Source organism: Chinchilla lanigera, unplaced genomic scaffold (assembly GCF_000276665.1).
Source record: "Chinchilla lanigera isolate Chin_1 unplaced genomic scaffold, ChiLan1.0 scaffold00025, whole genome shotgun sequence".
NCBI lineage: Eukaryota > Metazoa > Chordata > Mammalia > Rodentia > Chinchillidae > Chinchilla > Chinchilla lanigera.
This window is the reverse complement of record NW_004955426.1, coordinates 3,645,024-3,669,262: the sequence shown is the minus strand read 5'-3', so window position 1 is coordinate 3,669,262 and position 24,239 is coordinate 3,645,024. Positions and strand designations below refer to the sequence as shown.

Below are 24,239 nucleotides of genomic sequence, written 5' to 3'. Positions count from 1 at the left end.
CCACTTGGGGAAGCACAGAGAGCGCAGCCCCGCCAGGGCACTGAGCGCCCACACCTGCGCACACGCCTGAGGTGTGAGCGAAGGGCAGGCACTCTGCTGTGCGCCCCCAAAGCACCCTAATGGGATGATGAGACAGAAGAAGAGAGGACGAGGCCGAGAGGGAGAGGGGTGCAAAAGCGCAGCACCTGCTGCGGGTTATACAGGGTGAGCATCCCTGATTGGAAAACTACAAATCCGTAACTTTTTAACTGTACAAAAATTTTGGATTTCAGAGCATTCTGGATTTCAGATTAGCAGAATATGGATGTTAAACTGGCAAAGTCTGTGCAAAAACTCCAAAATTTTACATTTCTGGTCCCAAGCACTTCAGATTAAGGGACACCGAACCCGTATTTACTATAGACCAGGCACTGCGTGGGTACGTAATACAAATTATCATATTTACACGATAAAATGATCTTCTCAAGCAGACACTTTTATGCTATCTTATAAATGAAAAACCTGAAGAACAGAGATCATGTAACTTGCCTAAAGCTGTGCAGGAATAAGTAAGACAGCTTGGCTTTAAACTCAAGGCCTAGGAGCTTCAGAGCTCACAGTAAGTGCTGCACAAAAGGCCTCAACAGATCTGCTGCACCCATGCAGATTATGTTGCAGGAGGATTCCCATCCACCTGTAGGCAGGGTTCCCGGCACTGACCTTTTCCGCCTTCTGGTGGAAAATGGAGGACATGTCCAGCAAGGTGCTGCGCTCATCCAGGGCTGCCGCGAATGCCTTCCATTCTTGCTCCAGCTGATTTGCAATCTGTTTGATCTGCTGAGAGGCATAGTGGCCAGATTCAACCAAGCGATTGGCCACCGACATGATGCGGTTTATATTTACATACACGTTCTGCAAAAGACAGAAGCAGCAGGCTGGTTAGCAGAAGGCAAATGGGAGGCACCTTTCGAAGAAACCCAGGTAGCGCTTTCCAAAGCAGCATTTTTAACAGAAGAATCACCTGGTACGTAACAGATACAGCTGGTCTCTGGATTTCCAGAAACCCTGAGCTTTGGTTCCAGTTTATATTTCTAAAACTGTAAAATTATAAATCAACTAGCTGTAAAGCACAAAGCCACTGAATACACAAGTGGGTGCACACAAATACACCATTACTCACTTCTTGGCTTCAAAGACTGACAAGGAGCCAGATGGCAAGCCTACTGACAAGCAGTCACGCAGAACCGAAGGAACCCGAGGTTTCAGTTTTTAAACTAGAACCTAGAAACTAAAAAATATGTACTTAGCAACCAAAGGCTAATTGCGTGAAAACAAGCTCTCCTTTCGACATAAGCCCAAGTCATCTTTTTGATGCCAGCAGAAAACCTATGAATTCTCCCAAGAATATGAGTTGAGGTAGAGTCATAAAATGCCATGTTCAAATTTTAAATAAAGCTTTTCTAGTCTGATGAAATGTGTACCTTCAAGCCTACCAGTTCAATGAAAAAATAAGGGTATAAGGCTTAAAAAAATAACCACCCAGAGAACTCCACTCTTCTTGCAGAACACATTCTTCCATGATGGTTCTCTTTCAGTGCTGTCCACAGACGCACCCGAGGCTGGGCACGAGCACGGCTTCAACAAGCCCCACGCTACTCTCTGTCATGTATTTACTGTTCTGAACACTGTCGCCGCACTGCTCCTCTCTGTGGATCCCCCAAAAGGCAGCTGTCGCTGTGGAACCTCCTACCCTCGCCCCTCTCTAACCACCCAAGCCGTCCAAGTGCACCATTTCCCTCCCTTCTCCTGCCTCACACGGGCCCCTGCCGGCCACCTCCCCTGTCCCGCAGGTGTCTGCAGCCCACCCAGGTCAGGAGTCCCAAGACCCACTAGTCCACCCTTCCTCTGGACCTTTTTCTGCCCAACCTTGTCTATTTCTGACCCAAGTCAGAACTTGGTGGAGTCGCCCCAGCCTGGAGAGAGCACAGCGCTCCAGGCTGAGCTGCTTCTCAGGGCTACAATCCTCAGCAGACCACGCATCCTGAGGAGGCAGGAAGAGGGAATACTCCACGAGTCTGTGACAGTCAAAGCCAGGCTCAGCCGGACTGAGCCTCACTGGCCTGTGTGCTGCTATTCGTGCTCTAACCAGCGTCCCTGGAGTTTAAAGCAACGTGTCCAGTTCTCCAGGTTCTTTCCCTCTCACTCCCTCTTCTCCAACTGTCTGATGACTCCTGGTACTACTCTTGCTTATCTGAATCCTTAAAGAACAAAAGCCCATCTAAGTAGACCGTCAGGAGGAGCACAAGACCTTCGGCCAGGGTCTGGAGAGGAGCCGTCCACTCAGGTGAGCCGCCCACTCACTGTGGGAAGCGCTGTGATACTCCCTCTGACTTAGATTCCGTTATGTTCTCCTGTATTTCTTTTACATCTCAAGTACAGTGTATCATACTTCGACTTTCCTCCAGCACACAGAAGGGTTACGGCGGCCCAAAGACTAAACAGCAATCCTCGGATATGGAAATGTGTGGTTCCCTACATCAGAAGCGCCTAGACCTAGATTCTTATTATCAGAGCTTTTAAAATATATGTTATAGCAAAATAAGCATAATTGTTGGCATCCTTTATAAAATGGTTTCTTTTAAGACTGTCAACTTTCCATATTGGTATTTAATATTTTTATTTTGTCAAAAAATTATTCAAAACACTATACAGCCGAGGATATAGCTCAGTGGCACAGCACCTGCCTGCCAAGCACAAGGTCCTAAGTTTGATTTCTGGTACCCAAAAAAACCCCCAAAAACCAAAATTCAAAACCAAGCTAAAAAACCCACAACAGACAGCAGCAAACAGAGTTAAAGATTAATGCCTTGTTTGGCATGAATAAATGTGATGGATGGCTACTCAAGATTCACGGAGGTGTTTAGAACCAGGGTGAGAAGAGGCCTGAAAAGCCACCTCAAGTGGTTGTCACCATGCACAGTTCAGAGCTACCACAGCCTAACTAAAATTTTACCTTAGAAAAGAAATAGTTATGTCACAGAAAATAATTACAAGAAAATATATTTAAATCTTGGGGAATAAAAACAATAAATACCATCCACACTTGGTGTTCCTTATTCATAACTACCTTGGTAACATCACAGGTGATAATAAGCATTTATCAGGTGCTTACTACACACTGCACTCTACACTGAAGAGTTCTATAGATACAGAGTGAACACTGCAACACCACGGCAGGTAGACGGTACCACCACTTTACACAGCAGGCAGCCGAGGCTCAAAGAGGTCCAGTGGTCGCCCCAAGCTCATGGAGTGCCCAGAAGAGTCCGAACTGAAAACGCCCGTGTCCAAAACACCTTGCTGTCTTCCACACTGTGCTGCTTCTTCTCTTCATTCCTAAACGTGTCACTAATAAGGCTGGGCAAGGGGAATTTTCTGATCACTTCTAGAATATATTTTAATATTTCTAGTTTCTAAAGTAAGTGATACAGTGAATTAAGTATGTCTTTTGATATGAGTTGAAGTTTCAGAAGATTCTGAAAAGTAGATAACAATTCTGGGGGAAGAACTCCTTTTAAGAAGCTGCCCCACAAAAGCTAACATTTCAGCTGTCTTTATCTATGCCCAGGTGGTCATTTAAACAGAAAATTCTCTTATCTGAAACTCTGGAATTCTAAAAGTTCTTATGATGGTTTATTACAAAAATTGACATTGTTAAATTTTATCCTTGAAACTACCTAAATTGTATACTTCATTGAATGGCATGCTATATTTTAACTGAATGGCATGTTATTGATTTACTTTAAACAAAGACTCTACCTCCATATTGCTTTAATATTCTGTAACAAATGTTGCCAGATTTAACAGTGGTTAATTCTCACAGGGCTGGCTTCAAATACAAACCCAAGCCCCTGACCCTGAAGAGGAAATTTCTAGAAACTGAACTTTCTGCAGAAGTGAGCACATTTCCTATAGATATAGAACAACACACAGTTGTGGTTCACGTTAGTTACATTAGCCATAAAAATGGAACCCAAGTGCTATTAAAAGTTCACTGCTTAATGGTTCGCAGCCCTGCGGCAGCCCATCTGCGCCTGCTCTGCAGACTCGGAGGGGTCAGGACAGCGGTATACAGGCACCAAAGGCACCAGCCCCATGGACAGCCAGGGGCAGGGCTCGGTGAAGGCAGACCCTGCCATCTGCCAGCCAGGGGAGAGCTCCCGAGTCAGGGGAGCTGGGGTGCGCCACGAGGGAAGCTGAAGGCTGGCCACGCTCCCCTCTGCTCCAGCTTTCCTGGGACCCTTGCCTCTGTGCTCAGTGCTCATTGAGCCAGGTAACTGTTCAAATCTCACTGTCTGTTTACACTTAAAAGAAGACACTCAGACTCTAACACTGGAAAATCCTACTTGAAGGTCAGCTTCTGCAATCACAACGTTCTCTCCGAAAGCCCGCACCGCCTGTGGCAGATGCTGGGACAGGAGCTGCTGAATGCCTCCTGTTTGCTACAGCGCTTTCGCATGCCAGCACTGGCCTGCTCTGCCAATAGCTTACCATACAGTTCATAGCAAAGTGATTGTGCTGCGTCTGAAGCTCCATGGCATGAGGGTGGCTGGTCCCAATCTCCGTGTAGCTGTTTAGAAACAGGCCCTTGTTGTGTGTGATCCAGTCAAACATCTACCAGAAGGAAAAAGACAACCTGGAATCACTGCAGAAAGAGAAAGGACTGATGGTCTACCCCAAGGGTGACTTCCCTCCATCTACTGACAAGGAGTTAAGAAGTAGGGAAGAGGTATTCCGCCAGCCCCCAGGCTAATCAAAACTCTTATCTCCAACTCCATCACTCAAACTGCTTCATTTGCCACACTGTTGTTCAACTGAAGCCCAGGAGTAAAAGCAGGGGCTCACATGCCTCTGGATGTGGGCTCTGCCAGCGATCAGTGACAGCCAAACCATGACCAAAAGGTTATGCTCTTTAATATAAGAAGTGTATGGAAACCTAAGCACTTACAAACAATAAAGTTCATCCAAAAAAAATGACAGGACATAGGAACATTTGCATGATGGCCTTCCTCATGCTTTAAAACAGATTACCACTCGGACAAGGCTATCAGCTAAGGTTCTTACAGAGGACGGGGGCCGCAGCTCAGTGCAGAGTACCAGCCTAGTATGCACAGGACCCTGAGTTTGATCCCCAGCACCACCAAAAAAAAAAAGAAGAAAAGCGTAAGAAACGTTCCCAAGGAAAACGTAAGGAAATAGAGAAATAGAAGTAGCTATCAAATTATTTGGGTTTTATTGCAGTGTCTTAAACCTAGAATCCCAGAAACAGTAAATGATTTTTATAATAATTGGAAGAAGTTTCTAGTGTCTTTAACAAGGTACTAGTTAAAATCAAGTACAGCAACAGATAGGTTAAAAACTTGCCAAAAAATAATACTGGATTTTTGACCTTTCAAAATATCCTTTTCTGTCAAAGATTTCTGCAACCTTTTACATTTAAAAAAAAAAAAGAGGGGGCTGGGGATTTAGCTCAGCGGCAAAAGCGCCTGCCTGGCAAGCGCAAGGTTGTGAGTTCGGTTCCCGGTACCGGAGAAAAACCAAAACCAAAAAAAAAAAAAAAAAAATAAAAAAAAAAAGAGTCCATGTTTTTTAAAAAAGTAATGAACTCAAGAATGACTAATTCACCTATATTTATGGCTTACAATACACAGTGCTAAGAATGCATTAGCCAGTAATTGATAAGAATTCATTTTTTGTCTAGTACAAAAACAAAACAAAGACCATAGATAATTATCACCTGTATTACCCAGAAACTTATTTTTAATGCATTACTCAGCTTTTATTTTAAAAATGCACTCAAATATAGATCTGAATTGTCACTGGCTTTGTGTGAGAGGAAGAGTAGCTATTACCAAAATGCATATATAGTTATTGCCTTCGATAACACAATCCTATTAAATTATCATTTTTTAACTGAAAATGTTCTTGTCTATCTTACAGGCATTCTACACCAAAGAATCAATAATTTTATCTCAAAACTTCTACAACATCCCTATGCTGCTGAGAGTAAAATGCGAAACTGACTCTGTGTGGTTTCTGAATGACCAAGTCTACACTGAATGCAGTGGGCACCGCCCGCCATCCCCCACTGCCTCCCCTGCCCCCATCCCCGACCACACCAGCCCGAGCTGCCCAGGCCCGCCGCCCGCAGTTCCCCTCTGCATCCTTGTGGCATGCCTGCCCGTTACCTTCTCAGCATCCTGCTCAAACAGCCGCAGCTGGAAGCACTGGTCCAGCTTCAGTTTCCTCACGTGCCACATCTGGTGCAGGTGCTGACGGGTCGAGTGCAACCTGTCCAGCATAGTGGACACCTTGGGCAAGAGGTTCTGAAGATCTGCGTTGCCTGACCCCGAATTCTTTTTGGGAAAGCTATCGCTGCTCTGAATCCTCTGAAGCAGCTTCTGTCCCTCCAAATCCAAGTCCTCGATGGGGGCCTTGATTACCTTCTTCTTGAGCTGGGAATGCTCCTCAATCATGTTCCGAGCCCCGTCTAGGTCCTGAGGCAACTCCTTCTTAGCAAGGATGTCCTGAAGTTCCTCCAGCCGGGACAACATGTGAGTTGCATTGCTAATGTAGTCTTCAAAAGCAACTCTGATTTCAATCCATTCTTCGTGGTTGTATTCCAGGCAGCCATCAAACTCGGGAGTTAGCTGAGAAGGATCAACTACTTTGGTAAGGCCTTCTAAAGAGACCATATTTGTCTTAAGGGAAAAAAAATCGTGTATGAGAAGATGAACCCATTTTATATGGTCTTAACCTAATGCAATTTCCAGTCACAGATTTTCAAAGTTAAAGTGGTCTATTTATAGAAAATACAACATACCTGATTCTGTCCCCCAAAAAACATAGATAAGAGAAGCATTATTAGTACAAGGAAAGATTATTCATTTAGAGTAACACATATATGATACCTGGAATACCTAGAATTGCAGAATCATGTATTTCACAATACCAAAGGCAATTAGATTCCTTTCCAAGACATGTGAACATTAATCCACTATCTGAGCACATTAAACCAGGAAATATGCGAAAGTGTAAGGACAGAGCAGACAGGCTGGATGTTTCCTTTTCATCTATGTACTCTTCTACCCATTCTTTACCCTTCCATTCCACTTGTCACCTCATTACCGGTAGACCTCCCTTCTATCTACTAGCATACTAATGTCTTAATCATGGGCTTCAAAAACTTTTAACATTACTCATCTGTGGGCCACTTACTAAATGATAAATGCTCCTTCAACAAGACTGTCACCTTTATCGCTCATCTCATCCCTTGCCCACTTCCCATCAAGTAACAGATGATAGGATACAAATGACGTTTTCAAAATTTAGAAGATATCTCAGGGTTGGCGAGAAAGTTCATGGAGATTCTTTTCACAGAGCTGCAAAGAGACTGTCTCATTCTCTGTACTAATGGGCTGTGATTCTGAGCAGTCCTGTGCTGCACATAATCTGTCCTACTTTCTTCCAATTTAACAGTGATAAAGCTGTAGTCAATTACAGTCCAAGCTAGAAACTATATAACTCACCCTCTCAGAACGTGAGGCAAATCAGTCCTAACATTACGCCTCAAGGGCAATATGGGGTAAGGGTAATTAAAGGAAAAGGGCATGGCCTAGAACCAACAGAGAACGACTAGTTTAACACCACTTCGGTGTTTTACAGAAACCCAGGACAGGTATATCCATGCTGGCTGCCACACAAAAAAAGCAGAAGGCAGAAAGGCTAGAAAGAGAGGCTTGCTTCGAACCACACCTTTGCCTCTAACACTGCTGTAGGCTCATTCCTGTCTTATCTTCCGGACTTTCAAAGACCTCGGAGGCAGCCACTCACACAGAGAGGGGCTGGTGTCCAAGTGGAGACAGCCAGGAAAACTAGGACAGGTACCTTTAAGAGCCCCAAGGGAGGGGCTAGGAAATATCTGCATCAATACTACTGTCAAACCATTTTTTCAGTTACAATATGTGTAATTAAATATAATACACTTTAAATTCTGCACCAAGAAAACAACATCCAATGAAATATCTTCCAAAATCATTACTTATTTAGAATGAAGATAAAGGCTTATTTTACCTTTCACCTAAATGTTTTCAGTGTAGTATCAAATTTAAATTAAAACTAAACCCAGATCCCAGATAGGAAAATCAGTATTATGGAAAGATAGTTCAAAATTCAAATACACATGACAAAACACTTAGCATACAGCCTAAAGAACTCATACTTTTTGGTGTGTTAATATTATTTTCCTTAATTTTATGTTGAAACAATATATACACTGAAACTTAACTTTTGGGCAGAGTTGCCAGAAAAAGGAAGCTACTCAACTAAAAATAATTACAATTTTTTATTAGAAGATATTCCATTATTCTTACAGAATTTAAACTGTCACAAACAATTATTTCCCTTTTTTGGTCGATGGGGTTGAGACAGAGTCTCACTACGTAGTTCAGACTGGCCTTGAACTTGTGACACTCCTCCCATCTCCGCCTCCCAAGTGCTGGGATTACAGGTGTACGTCACCATGCCCAGCCAACAATTATCTCTTTAAACTGACCACATCAAAAGCTTTATCAGAAGCTTAAGGAGAGGTGGTTTATAATGGAAAAGAAAATAAGTTAGCATGCTGAGGTTTGCTTTTTATGAATATCTGAAAGGCAGCAATCTACTGTGCCTAAATGAATTCAAGACTCTGCATACTTTTTCCAGCCGGAGAAACTAACATGCAAACTAAGTGACAGACCATTCTCTGCCATACCAGTGACAGGATGGACTCAGTTCCCTCCACAGTTTTCCCTCAGGAAACGTGGAGTTGGGCTCCCTGCCACCCCATTACCAAGGTTCAGACAGTGATAATGCATCTGTAGCCATGCAAAGCCCTTGGTCCGTGGTGGAGCGGCTCAGACGAGGTGCCAGGAACAGGTTCCTCCTCCCAAGGAAAAGGCCACGCTTCAGCAGCCTAGTCCCCAAGCCCAAGAACAGTGAGCCTGAACCCCAGGGTCAAGGGTCCACTGAGATAATGAACTCAACTTTGCTGCTTGTCCCAGTAGCTTATTCTACATATGGTGTGCATATAAAACACGCAGCTACTGATGGTATCAGACTACGATGATGAGAAAAAAGTCTTTCTGGGGGTGTGTGTGCGTTTCCACTGGTGCTAGGCTTGAAATCAGGGGCCTTCGCACTGAGCTAATCTCTCAGCCCTTTTTAATTTGACGGCAGGGTCTTCTAAGTTGCCCACGCTGGGCTGGAATTTGTAATACTCCTACCTCAGCCGCCCAGAGTACTGGGCTCCTGAGATCACAGGTGTGCACCACGAAGCCTGGCTATAAATTAGCTTTTAATAAACTATACCTGTGGGCTTAGTGAGTCTCGGTACCCATAGGAAGTTACCTCAAATTCAAACTTCGAGCTGCCGAAATTCGTCCTCTGTTTCTGCCAGAAGTTGTCTGGCTTGATGATGAGGGCAATGTGGATGCAGCAGGGGAAGGACTCCTGCAGGATCTTCAGCAGGGGCTTGATGGAGTCCCACTTGGACCCACGCATGTCCACGATCACGGTGAAGCCTCGCTTGCACACCTCCTCGCTGCAGAGAAGAACACAGGCTGAAGGCGCGGCTGCAGCTCCCACCACAGGGCCTGCTCAGTCTCCCTGGGGTGTCAGATGCTGCTTCCTTTGTTCTGCCTATGCTCCCCTGAGAAGAGGCCAAGCCTGACCTCAGGACCAGGGAGCACTGCCACCTCCCTGGCACCATCAGAGAACAGAAGCAGACCACACGTGCACCAGCGACAGAGGCACAAGGTTCAGTTGTAAAACCTTTAGAATTTTAATTCTTTTTTCATCATAGAATTTTAATTTTGTATTTATGGTTTTGCATCCTGTTTTGTCTTCAGGAGGAAAACACCCATCGTGTCCATTTCTCTTGCCTTTAGTAACTGCACATACTCATCCTGTAAGTAACTACCATAAGCAAAAGTCCCTGAGAAGGACCATAAGTACAAAGCCACGATGGCCTACGGAGCTCAGGCAGGGACAGCAGTTACCCAGAGCTCCTAGAACCACAAGCTCTAAGTGACCCCCACCAGCACGGCTGGCAACACTGACAGCTCTCTCGTGGCCCTTTTGTTCTCCGCACCCTATACCAAGTCCTTAAGCCCTCTCCAAAGTTCTCCAAGTATCTACCACCCATCCCGAGGATTTCCAGCACCCTTTTGGCAGGTTCTGTAGGACAAACCTAGTTTCACAGTGGTCTGGCTTCACTCAAAGTATAAAAGCAGTGATAAGTAAGAATGCTGGCCCCTGGCACAAATCAATGTCATGTCAAGAATCACCATATTCTTCTGTTCCAGTTTCTCGGCAGTTAAACAAACAAAAAGCCAATTTCAGCTGGGTGTAATGACACATGCTTCTGGTCCCAGCACTCAAGAGGCTGATCGCTTGAGCCCAGGAGTTGAAGACCAGCCTGGGTAATACAGTGAGACTCTGTTATCAAGCAAGAAAGAGACAGGGAGGGAAGGGCTGGGAATGTGGCTCAGTGATACAGCTCTTGCCTTGCACACACAAGGTTCTAGGCTTGATCCCCAGCACCACATACATTTAAAAAAAAAAACCCCAATAATAATAATAAATAAATGTTTTAAAAGAGAGACAGGGAGGGAGAGAAGGGCACAGAGAAGTAGAAAGGGGAGAGAGAGATACAGAAAGTGAGGGAGAGGAGAAAGCCAGGTCGTTTCTAATTTAATTAAATTTCAACCCAAGTACACGGGAAATGCACACCTGCAATGAAGAACAAACAGAAACTGAGGTGTCCTTAAACATGTGCTCACTACACTGGAACTTCAAGGACACATACAGGAGCTTTGGTGCTGGCTTCCCAGTGGTCCTGCAGCTAAAGAACCACAGTAATCCTCACTATTAGAGGTGGTCTCTCGCACTCTGCGCTGACTTGTGATAGTACTAGTAGCCGACATTGGGGAGGCAATGACTGCCAGGAAGGTCTTGGAAATATACCTAAGACCTGATGAGCACTCAATGGACTGTGAGGTTCTCACCTGATGTACATGTACTGTGATGATAGGAAAGACATTTGACATTTTTCTGCCTCATATAATTCCCTTTAAAAAAAAAAAAAGTCTCATCTGAAAACTCAGGAAAAAATTACCATCTCTAATGTTAAAAAATAATCAGTCAAATTTAAAACCAATTTCATGGCCTCACACAGCTTTACTCCCCTACTGCTTCCCCTTTTAGCCCATTTTCTTCCTTATCCTGATTCGTACTATCGGAGTAAGCGGCATTCACGTCTCACAGATGCAAAGTACACAGGACAAACACACCAGAGGAGGAGGACGTGTCACACAAAGTCTCCAGAAACGCCTGTGACGCAGAGCGCGGCAGCAGAAGCTGGCTGACAGTGCCAAGAACACAGTGGTTAAGGCCATGAAGAGAGGCGTGTCGTCCAAATGCTGAAGATGCTAGGGCAGTGGTGGGGACCTATGGCGCACGTTATTGTGCTTTTCCTTAGAGACCAAAGATGTTAATGAGATTGTTTTTTTCTAAATTAAAGCCTCAGTATTCAGGTTTTTTTTTTTTGTTTTGTTTTGTTTTTTTGTTTTGTTTTGTTTTTCTCCGGTACCGGGAACTGAACTCACGACCTTGCACTTGCCAGGCAGGTGCTTTTGCCGCTGAGCTAAATCCCCAGCCAGTATTCAGGTTTAATTGCAGTGTTGGCACCTGGTAATAGATAAGTGGGTTTTGGCTTGCAGTTTGGCGCTCAGTCTGTAAAACGTTCACCGCCACCATGCTTAAGGAATGATGTGCTATCCTGCTACCGCCTGTATGAATACGCACTGCAGCTGAGCTAACACCAGCTCTAGCACTCCCTGCACTCTCACCTTCACCTGGCATTCCAAACAGGACCCAGCCATAACCCTGGTAACCTCAGAGACAAAAACAGTTGTTTTCCGGCCTCATTCATAAAACCTAGAGGCAAAGGTCTCCTAAAGTCCTCCAATTCATGGAAAATAAGTATCCAGGGTCTCTGTGAGCTCTTACAGGGCTTACAATTCTGTAAGGTTTCATCTCTAGAAACTCTAGATTTCCAGAGGTGCTGGGTGAGTGAGGCCAGGACACAGAGGGAAGCTTTCGAAGGAAGCCTACAGCCCTGCTGGGGCAGATCCACAGACTCTACTGCCGCAGACAAGACTGGCAGACCAGAGCGATGCACTTTATTTGTTTTACGAGATGCTGTCTGGCACACTGCATCTCAACTGTCAGTCTTCACCACACACCAAGATAAATTCTCTTGCAGAGTTTCTGGCCTAACATTGTCTCGTGCAGTGTGCATCTAAACTGCAAAGCTCCTCCACTTCAAAGGGGCTTAGAAGGAATCCTGAATAACTCCAGTTTCAACTGGAACAAGCCAGAAAACAACAAAGCTAAAAGGTGTGCTGAGCTTGCACAGTTTACAGGAGGATTAACTATTCTCCTTCCTTCGCCGCTGAACTCTTACCATCTGCTAGCATCCCAAGCAGTGGAGACAGCACAGGACTGGGCTGGGAGCGACAGCCTTTCAGTGCACCTGTTTTTATCACCTTATAAGCGGCCATCGTTGCGGGAACAGGGACTTACAGCCATCTCAAACCCAGCTGCAGGAGATGAGCAGTGAATGAACACATGCAGCAGCCAGCAGGAGCAGGTCTCTAAGCCCTGCTACCTTGAAGACAGACCCTGCTTTTGGGAAAATATGACTCATTAATCAGCTACTATAGCAGTTTTACCTAGAAGCCCCATATTACACATAAAGAAAATTTAGAGAAAACTAAGGGCTAGTCTTAACACGGATCTCTAAAAAAGAGAAACCTTACTTTCATTAGTTCCTAGATGAAGATTGTACCTCTAGATAGAAATGTTTGCAAATGAATTAAGTAATGATCACATTATTTCATCAGCAACAGTTGAGTCAGAATTGTTTGTCAGTATATCTACTATAAAACATTCTAAAGTGGGCAAAATGTTCTTGAACCTAATTAGTATAAATATAAAAATGCAAACAGCAAGAACAACAACTACCTAGCAGTCCTATTTTCATCACTGTGCAGCAATGATATCAGCAAGAACTCAACTATCAGCAAGATTAACATGATGGGTCCAGCTACTAGTGAGCCAAGTACCAGCACTCAAACCATTCCCAGCTGCTCAGGCAAATTTATGCTCAACTATGCGATACAGACGGTCAAGAAGGCATGCAGAATAAAGCAATATGATTTGCTTCTAGAAAGCATAGCAAAAGGGAAATGACTGAAAGAAAGTAAGCAAGTATCAAAGTAGAAAATTATTATACTATTTCTGAGGCACTGTGCTGGATGCATAAATACAACCTTACTCAATCCTCAAAATAATCCAAAGATATACATTTCATACATTAGAAAACTTGTTCCAGGCCAGTCTGATTCTGAGGCCCAGGCTCTACCTGCCAGAAGACTTCTTTAAGATGATGGAGCCCTGCTCCACCTGCCTTCGAACCTCAGAAGAATGTAAGAGTCATGGGCCGAGACAGCAGTCTTATAGACCTCCCCCCAGAACACTCAGGGAAAACTGGGTACAGGCTACTGTGAAACCGTAACAAAAAATGACCAGCCTTACAAATTATATGCCATTAATTTGGTGATATATCTCCTGAATCCTACTGTCTGGCTCAAACCGAATGGGCTCCCTTGCAGGCACAGTGAGCCTGCACGACACCAGAGCAGGTCAGACGGGACTCTTTCTGTGGCCAATTCTCTGTACTTGGGCCACTACGAATCTCTCCCCCATTTACTTCACAAATGCAATACTTACAAATTTAACTTCTCTCATTTACTCTGTAACCAAGGACCCAAAAAAAGGCGGGTTTTTTTGGTCACAGTAGGGAATAGAGAACATAACTTTAAGTGACTTGTTATGCTGAGAATGATATAAGGTGGTCAATAGTAATAAAATGGGTTTTCGAAAGTCGAAGTAAATGTAGTAGATCCACCACAGTATGTGGTTTGTCCCCTAGTTATTTCACAAATGCAACACTTACAAATTTAACTTCTCTCATTTACTCTGTAACCAAGGACCCAAAAAAAGGCGTTTCCTATACTTGGGATGGTAAATACAAAAGCAAACTAAGGCAATGAAGTGAGTGTGCAGCGGGTGGAAGGTCAACATACACACTTTCATGAGTGAGATCAGATGATACGTGGGGTTTGTTATAAAATACTCCAAGGGGAAAATTACAGAGAAACAAGACTGGCAAAATCTAACAAATGTTGAAGCTGGGTGATAATTATGTATATGGTTGCTCACTGTGCTACTTTCTCTGCTTAGGGGAATGTTTACCATGTTCCATGAATTTTTGTTTTTTTAAAGTAGGTCACCTGGATGATCCAAAGTGCACCTGAACTGGTCATTTGATATCAATGAAAGGAAAATTAATTTTCATACTTACTTTCAACATAGATTTCAAAACCAGCTAACAGGTAGTCAAGTTTTTATTTAGTATTTCCATTATGTGACTATTTTTAAAGCCCTAGGTGAATACCAACTACAGCTTCATTCTTTCATTCCCTCTGGTGCTAGGAATGGAACTCAAGACCCAGTACAAGCTAAACAGGTGTTGTACCACTGAGCTATACCTCCCAGACACAACTTTAATTTTTAATTAAACCATGGGATAAGTACAGCACCACTTTTGTTGGCAAGAGAAGGTTTCAATTTTATGGGTTTTTTTGCATTTTGCTATTTTCTTTTTCCATCATCAGTACAGAACTTAGCACCTAAGAACTCAGTAAGCCATATCGATAAAGTATCTTGTTATTTATAAATCATAGTGACTAGTAAATAACTTCTAAACCCTTCTCCAAACCTACGATTTCAACAGTTAAGCAGCCCAAAGAGGTACCAGAGTAAGGAAAGGGAAAATATTTTCCAAATATATAAGCAAGGCTGGTGACAGGGAGTGACAGTTTTCCCATGAAGAATATCGTAATAGAAAAATCTAAGAAGGTCTGCAGGTCAAATCCTTTATCATCCACTGCAAGGATCTGATACAAAAATGCACAGCTGTTGTCCCTGTTGTCTCAATTTAAAGAGGTTAGGAGTATTGCAAACCACATACTGTAGTGGATCTACTACATTTACTTCGATTTTCGAAAACCCATTTTATTATTATTGACCACCTTATATCATTCTCAGCATAACAAGTCACTTAAAGTTATGTTCTCTATCCCCTACTATGACCAAATTTTCTTCTACACATCCTAAATTATAGGCTCGGGAAATGCTTCCTCACTTTACCAAAGAGGAATGGAACAAAAGGTCATCATGAGACAGAAATACATACTCAAAAAACGAGACCCAGTTGTAGGCCATTCAGGTCACTGGTCCTGGGTATTAGACTTATCAGACTGGTGACTCTGATTACATACTCAAAACACAAGACCCAATTGTAGGCCATTCAGCTCACTGGTCCTGGGCATTAGACTTATCACATTGGTCACTCTGATTTCTCACTAAGGTGCCTGGGATCCTAAAATCCCTGGTAGGTATCCTGAATTCACAGTCAACATACACAGCTCTTCAAAACAAAATGCCTATTTCTTGTTCCTGCTTCCAGAATGTTTTACACAAGACAACAGTGGTCATATTTTACAAATAAGGAGAAAGGTCATGGCCTTGATTTTGTAGTTCTTTATCTCCTGGGTATTCAGCTATCATTCTGCTGTTTCCTAAAGCGTATACACAGTCCCATATCTCCCAGGTCTGAGAAAAGAGTAACCACCAGAACTTACCTAGGAATGCAGGCTAGATATGAAATGAGCCTCCTGAGATCCTCTTGTCGTATTCTGTCATGGTTGCTGCGGGCTGGAAACGTTAAAATGGGGCCCCCACGCTTATCTCTACCACCTAAAAAATAAACATTGGAAACACACTTAGACAAAAACCAAGATCAGAAAGGACTCGCTACATGCCACCCCAAGTCCAATATCACCACCCGTTCACTCATCAGAACAATACCTAAATACATCACAAAGTCAGGAAGGATCCTGCAAAACCCAAGTCTTTGTGTCATCTGAGACATGGAGCAGCCACTTCATCCCCTCACAGGAATCAGAAGAAATGGCCTGGGTTTTGAAGGGCAAATGGAAGCTGCTACAGAAGGCCCTGTCTTTTACTGTTGGAAGAAATTCCTTTCTTTAATGTCTGGAGACAGAAATGTTTTCGTGTACACGTGGTTCATTCACATGGACAACCACCTCTCTCTTGCCCCGACTCTTCCTTTTCCTTCCCTTCCCTGCATTCTAAACTGTCTCTTCTCTACCAACCAGAATGGATTCTCTGTCTTGAAAGGAACCAAAAAAGGAAGTTCCTCACACTTTTGCTGATGACTACCCTACATAGTCTGGGATCAATGGCATGTGACCATCAATGGCCAAGCTTTACTAATCCTTTACATAAAGCTGTATATCCAAAACAGAGAGACAGGCATACAAGACTTTTAAAGCAGAACTAGATTGAGAAAAAGTACCTCAAACCCTAATACAAATCTGACTTGACAGACAGGCCAGGAAGGTTTCTTACATATATATACATATACACTCTTAATGAAGTCAGCTTGGTATCATGGACACTTTTGGTGAAATTATCACATTTACTTTATTGCTTCCATCAAGATAATCAGGAAACTAGAGAAGGAAAACTTAGCCTTCTCAAGCAGATGCCTTGTTTAGTTTTACAACTCTGATTATCTCTCTTAAGAGGACCTCAAGCTTCAAATCACAATATGCAACTCTTAATTATTTTCTATGCACCAAAAATCAGCAAGGTAAAATTAAAAAGCAAGCAAGAAAACAACAACAAAAGATTGTCTCGTTTTAGTAAGAAAGATCAAAACAATATACAGCAGATGATGCTGGTATTTTTATAATGTATTTTAGCAATATTTTACAGTTTTCTAGATGGTCACTCACACATTCTAAACAGTAGCACAACTTAATTCTAATTGTGAATACTTAAAATGATCCACATACACTGTTCAGCTATGCGATCTTTAAAAAGCCCTAAGTTATTTGTAACCCAATACTTCAGGTATTCAGTAGGAATCATACTATGTAACAGGTACCAGTAGATCTCAGTTATCAATGAATGGTTAACATAATAAAAACAGGACATCTCTACTTGTCCAATAAAATACCCCACAGAACCAACAGTACTGCCCACCAAGTATTTCTGCCTTCTTCCGTATAAAAATCTAAGCTAAACCTAATCAGATCTCAAGATCTAACTTAACTTCTTGTCTTCAGAAAACATGAAAAGAGAAATGGAATAAACGAACACTAAGGGACCCTACTTACAAAATCTAGAATGCAGAAAAATCTATAGGAAAACACTCAAATTTCCTCACCTAATAAATGTTAGGGGCTAAGACCAAAACAGCAAGAAAGAAGAACCCAGAGGTCAAAAGAAATGTATCGGGTATCTCCACCAACTACAATGTGCATCTATAGACATGGAAAAATAGTGGGGGAAATTCAACACTTGACTGGTTCTTTATATTGAAGAGCTATAGCTTCACTTTTAGCTCTATTTATGGTACCATGGGCTTTTCAAAATTGAACTTCTAGAGATACATACTAAATATTTATAAATAAAATGACAGGACATCTGGAATTTACTTCAAAATTATCCACAGTAAGCGGAAGGGAGGAATAAGAATATAGATGAGACAAGACTTATGAATCATGGGAAATTTATTACACTATTCTCTTTCCATTTGGATATTAAAATCTTTTATGATAAAAAATTTATTTAAAAAATGACATATTCTCAATTCTGGTGTCTATGTACTTTTAAAGGGCTAAACCTACCATAGGAACGATAAGTAGCAGGTGACATTATATATAAGATGCCATGATGGTAGCCCCCCCCTTACCTAAGAGAGGTACATTCCAAGACCTCCACTATACAAATCAAACTATGGGCAGGACCAAACCACAAACACACAGTTTCTTCCTATACATAAATACCTATAATAAGGTTTAATTTACAAATTAGGCATAAGAAATGAAGACTGATAAATAGAAACCACAGCAACATACTGTAATGAATATTTTGTGAATGTGATTGATCTCTCTAGAAAGAATCAAGACAATACTAGTATTTTCAATCACCGCTGACCACAGGTAATTGAAACCACAGATAAGGGAAGACTCTGCGTATATAAATGGCACTAAATATAAACTACAAAAAAACCCCATAAACTACAGAGCACTTCTTTTACTAATTCTCTTACTCCGTTTGTGCTGCTACTACAGAATACCACAGACCAAGTAATTTACACAGAACAGAAATGTATTTTCTCATACTTCCAGAACCAAGGAGGTCCAAGACCAAGGTGCTGGCAGTTAGGCTGTCTGGTGGGGGCTGTCTCCTTGGCGAGGAGGAGAGGAATGCTGTGTCTTCACATGGTGTAAGGGCAAGCACCCACGCTGTAAGCATAGGGCCTTCACCCCTTCACTTCCTGAGGGTCCTGCTCTCAGTTCTGTCACACTGTTAACACCTGAACTTGGGAGGGACATTCAAAGCACAGCACTCTTGACCTCAAGCCTGAAGTTAGGTGTGCCATTTAACTTCACTTAATTCATTCTCAATGGTGGAAGTAAGACGTTATCTTACTTTAATGCAATGCGTATTTTCAGAATACCTGAAGATGAGACCAAGGATTAAAAATATTTAAGTTCAAGGAATCCTAATTAGATTTTTAAGAAATTTTTGCTCTAATAACTATGTCTTAGAATTATTTATTTTTTGCCCTGCCTTTACAAAAGCCCTTGCTAGTCTATGTCTTGATTACTAATAGTCATTCACATGGAGAGCTTTTATAAATATTCTGTAAGGTCAAAACAGAAAGATTAGTGGTTGCCTGGGCTGAGGGCAGAGGGAATGAGTGTGGGGTTCTTCAGGAGGCAATGAGGACGTCTTGGAATTAGACAAGGACTGGAGTTGTGACTCAGCAGTTGGGCCCTTGCCTAGCAAGTGTCAGACCCTGAGTTCGGTCCCCAGCACCACCAAAGCGAAAATCTAGAATTAGACAGTGGTGATGGCTGCACAGACTGGGGAATCTACGAAGTCCTTTAAAATCATACACTTTAAAAAGGAGTATTTAATGATATGCCAATTATATTAATAAAAAAGAAAAACTCAAGTCAGAGGTAAAATTATTTTTTACTACCTATACTATTTATATAAATAATATTTATATTCTCTTTCATTCTTTGTTCGTTGGAACTTTAAAAAACCAACACAAGTAATCGATTTGTTTTAAATTTATGCTTTTCCCCCTCTTCCTCTTCTAAATGAGGTAACAATGAGCCCAAGACAATCAGCAATGAACTCACGAGCTACAGCGGGCCGACTCGTCCTCAGGAGATACTATCCAGTGAGGGCCACTACTAGCCTCACTCTGCGCTCAGAGCCGGCGCACACTGTGCCTGAGTAACATTTAGAAACCATTCTATGCTAAATTTGTAGTATCTGCAAAACGTTCCTCCCCACCAAAGGTGTCTAACTTACAGAATCTAAGGTTAAAGATGTATGAGTAAGTCAGGAAGACGGCTGGTTTTATTTCTTTGATTAGTTAAAAGGTAGAATTTTAGTTTTGATCATAACTGGATAAAAATGCCACCTGATAGTAAATTCTGTATTAACTTCCTAATAAAAGAATAAACACAAATAAAACCCGCCAGTCTAAACCATCCACCTGTCTTTACATGTCTACCTCTGGGCCTAAGTAAAAAGAAAGTGAGTAAAGAAAGGTCTTGAAAGTGAGGAGAGGGGAAAGCAGGGCTCTCGTCCCAGACCCAGACTCCTGTCAGGAGAAGAGAAGATACACTGGTGTAAGTAACCACGCCAGGCACGGTGGGACCCGCCTGTATCTCAACATTCTGGGAGACTAAGGGGTGAACACGCCAAGTTCAAGCCCCATGTATGGTTTAGATCTAAAATGTCCCCACAGTCTCATGGATATGGATACGAAAGGTGACTGGATCGTAGGGCACTGTGCTACCAGTGGACTCATCCATGCATGGGTTCAGCAGCTGGATGTGCTGATGGAGGCGGGGCTTGGTTGAAGGTGGGTCCCTGGGTTTGTTTCCTAGAAGAGTGTATACTTGTCCCTGGATCCTCCCTCTCCCTACTGCGTGACTGCCACGCGGTGAGCAGTTGTCTCCTGCCAGGCCTTCTACCATGCCCTTCTGCCATGGAGCCAGTTAACTAGGGACCAATCCTCTGGAAACCAGAGCTAACACAAGACTCATTCTTCAAGGTAGGGATGGCAGGCATTTTGTCCCACTGACAAGAAAGTGACTTAGATACCCAGCCTAGCACCCTGTCTCAAAATAAAAAAAATAAATAAGGGCTAGGGATGTGCTCAGGTTGCAGGTCCCCTTCAATTTCCAGTCCTTGGTTGAGGGGACACGGATGGGGGAAGGAGAAAGGACCTTGAGGAACTGGCTTTCTGTAAGCCTTCCCCACTGATGTCTCCAGGACATCTAAGCAGTCTTCCAATTATGTTAATGTCAAAGTCTATCTGTAAACTATAAAACCAGGAGTTCCTGAAGCAGCTATGCATCCTCACAGTCTTATGCAGTATTACAGTCAACAAATGATTAGGGAAGAGTATATGATACTTTTAAAACTCAGTGAATTTCTAGCCTGGAGTTTGTCTGTTTATAACCCCAGCAATTTAAAGCACCTTGTTCTCTCATGAACTTCTGTGGTCTTCTATTAACCTCCCAAGTGCATTATGAATTACATTTGCTCCTACAAAATCATCACGCTTTGCTGGGGACCAAGACATACTGCTGAACATGAAGCAAACCAAGATTGTCAGGAGTACCCTAGGAAGCTTCATCCTAAATATAGACCAAAAACACATACTCCAAGGGGACCAAGATCCCCCTCCAAAAACAACCAGCCAGCAGTGTTATAAATTAAGAATGAAATGTGTTCAAGAGGACACTCAGATCAGCATGGCACACTTGTTTGAGACAGATAAAAATGTATCAAGAGGAAGGCATCCAGGACTATGTGACCAGCTACAGATGAAACTGCCCGCTGAAACGGAGCACAGAAGTCTTGCAAACCTTTGCTTCGTAACAAGTGAACAGGTGCCTAAAAGCTAAGATACTCAATGGCTGCTCTGTCCATGTTGGAAGGAGAAACCAAGAGAAAAGCGAAAAGGGGCTGAAAACAGACCTCTGTGTGCAGAGGAGGCAGTGGTTAGGTGCCACACAGCCCAGGGATGCCCAGTCTGTCTCCAAGCAACAGAAGGCAGAACCCCTGAGACTCCGCGGCTAGCAGGCACTAGGACTTCATGTTCCATGACAGAGGTACTAGTAACTCCAGAGCCAGAGATCCCCAGAGAAGGGGATCTCAAGGGGAATGTTTTCTTCACCTCCCAGAAGAGGCAGTAACAAAGCTACAGAGGACAACACATAGGGGTACCGTAAAACTCGAGGACACATCTACACACATACTCCCTCTACTTTGCTGAGGTAAGTGACTTACAGATCATTTTATTTTACTTACTTGCTTAAGGCAAAGTAGCCGAATGTTTGCTAAATGACAGGCAGACATATTTTGATCACCAGTGCTACCTGGCTATGATGTGCCTGCTAGATGGAAGAAATACCGTGGGTAGTAATTTCTCTGGAAAAATGCTAAAGAATAAAGCAGTTAAAAATCTGTTGAAATGCCAATGTTTTTATGTGTCATGGCAGGTCAGCTAGTTTAGAATGTCAAATTCTGGTACTGTGTCAGAGAAGTCGAAGAAAACAGCATGAAAAGTTAGCCCTTACCTGAAAGGTATGCTACTTTTTCCTTCAGAATTGGCAAAACATCCATAGCTTTCATTTCATCGTTTTTTCGAAACCCTGAAATACACAAGGAGAAAATAAAATTACTGGGTTGCTAGACTGACATTTAAAACCCATATCCAATACCAACACTACAGCTTTCTCACATCATTAAATCAACTTAAGAAACACCATCCCATGAGAACATTCACATTTTATGAAAAGCAGACTACAATCACAACATTTTTTTCTATATTAAGCTTGAGTAATGATCTGCACGCACATCCAAAGGCTGGTGTCCCAAAAGACCCAGCCACTTCCAGCAATAAAAAAAACGTGGTCCTCAAAAGCCAGGATATGAAATTGGTCCCATTTACCAAATCTTCACTTTAATCTTGTAAATTAATTTAAATACTAGCAAAGAAAACGGTGACGTTGCTTTGTAAAAACTATTTGCGGCACACTAAGCCCTCTAGGGGGAGCTCCATGTCTCCTCCTCCACTGAGACTTCAGTGACTGCTTCAAAATAAGCCCTGGCCCAGCAGAGAGAGGGGATTATAAATAGCAGAGGACTGGCCACCACGCCCTCTCCGCACACTCATTCCAGGCTTTCTGGGTCATGCCCCCTGAGGAACATCAGTGGGTGACGTGGTGAGGTGGCCTAGTGCTGCTCTAGCTTCCAAAGTGGCCAAGATCATTCTCAGGTAAAACCAACTCTCTCCTGTTCCCCAATGCTTGTAGAGCCATGTGAGAATTTTGTAAAGATGAGGCACGCAGCAGGCAATTTAGGACAAGCTGACATCTATCTCAGCAAATGAATTTTTGCAGCCCAAACATGTCCAGCCTAGCTCACCAGAACAAAGGCCTACTTGGGAATTTAGGGTCAAAAACATTTTCCTGCCTTAGGATATTCTGTTGAAGATCTCTAACAGAGGTAATCTAGATTGAGGGATACTCATTAAAACTAGTAACTCACTGTTACTAGCAGCATTGTCCCTAGAAAAAATTAAAAACTGCTTCCTCACCCCCACTTTTCTGTTCATTTTTGCCGGTGTAGCAAAAGCATCCGAGATACTGCAAAATGTATACTTGGAATAGAAAGCAAAAACAGTACGAGAAGTAAACGGATGGGTGTTTCCACTTTGAATGTGCTGCCTATCAGACCAGCCCCGACCCTGGAAATCTATAAATACTTTCTGAAGGCGCTGGAGAGTGACCAAAAGCAGAGAGGTGCCCTTGGAGAAAAAGGGAATTGCACGGAGCCCATTTCTCTTTATCAGTGCCCTTAGCCCCAGAACACGCCCAGGTGACGCCCTGTGGGGCTGCTAAAGGAGAGCCAAGACTCTCATTCTGTCTCTCTCTCTCTCTCTCTCTCTCTGTCTCTCTCTGTCTCTCTCTCTGTCTGTCTGTCTCTCTCTCTCTCTCTCTCTCTCTCTCTCTCTCTCTCTCTCTCTCACACACACACACACATGCAGGGCAAGTTCCCATTGGTCCTGCTCAGGATTAAAGATCTGAGTTGCTATCTACTGCAAAGGAGCCAAAATTTGCAGCTTGGGTCCAACCAAATTAGACGCCTGATAACAATCAAATAAACAGAAAAATAAATATCTTTGGGAGAGATAACATAATCCAATCTCTACAACACATCATTCATAGATGCATTGAGTAAATTAAACATTTTCTGATATGTTTAAGTAAACCTGCCTGACCCACAGAATACTTACACATTTCCACAGATCCAGTTCAATGGGATATTAACTGTGACAGTGACTGTCACCACGGCTCTGCAGCAAACATACCCTGCTAAGGATCCGAGAGAGCTGAGTAACACTACCCAGCCAGTTACAGACGGCTCAACAAGAGCCCAGGCCTCCACATCACCAGGCCATTCCCCTTTCCAATGTACCATGCTTTGTACTGGCAACCCACCAAGCTTTTAAAACAGTGGTTATTTATAGAAGGAAAAACATCCATGCCAAGAGTTCTGCAATTTCATCCCCAGGTTCCCTAGAAACTCTTGAATGGATGCAATCTAACCTCAACAATTCGTTGTCAATCACTGTAATTCATTGAACCTATCGACAAAGACTGATTCCACCTTGATTCCACTAGTGGAAACATGGCACTGGAGCAAATGCAAAAAGAAACAGGCCCAACAGCAGCTCTCAAAGAACAAGTTTATAAATTACTTTAAAACCAGGCTGATTATGAATTTCAGAAGAAGTGGCACAAGGGGCTAGGGGACCTTGATGAACCTTTTAGAGCTTTGAATGATATGAATAGTCCACTGTGGCATGTGTGCCATAGGTTCAGCACCACTGACCT

At 42.9% G+C, this 24,239-nt stretch overlaps 1 protein-coding gene across 2 annotated transcripts in view; it reads right to left on the bottom strand.

The window, feature by feature from the left end:
- Positions 1-21,990, bottom strand: part of Trio (trio Rho guanine nucleotide exchange factor) — a 199,644-nt gene extending 177,654 nt beyond the window's left edge. For both annotated transcript variants that reach the window (XM_005386123.1, XM_013514974.1), the window contains exons 1-6: positions 21,918-21,990; positions 15,852-15,966; positions 9,430-9,622; positions 6,228-6,740; positions 4,531-4,653; positions 700-891 (exon numbers count right to left, since the gene is read on the bottom strand). In XM_005386123.1, the coding sequence (XP_005386180.1) occupies positions 700-891; positions 4,531-4,653; positions 6,228-6,740; positions 9,430-9,622; positions 15,852-15,966; positions 21,918-21,972 (1,191 nt within the window). In that variant the 5' untranslated portion in view covers positions 21,973-21,990. The remainder of the gene's footprint in view (positions 1-699; positions 892-4,530; positions 4,654-6,227; positions 6,741-9,429; positions 9,623-15,851; positions 15,967-21,917) is intronic.
- Between the last annotated feature and the right edge of the window lie 2,249 nt (positions 21,991-24,239).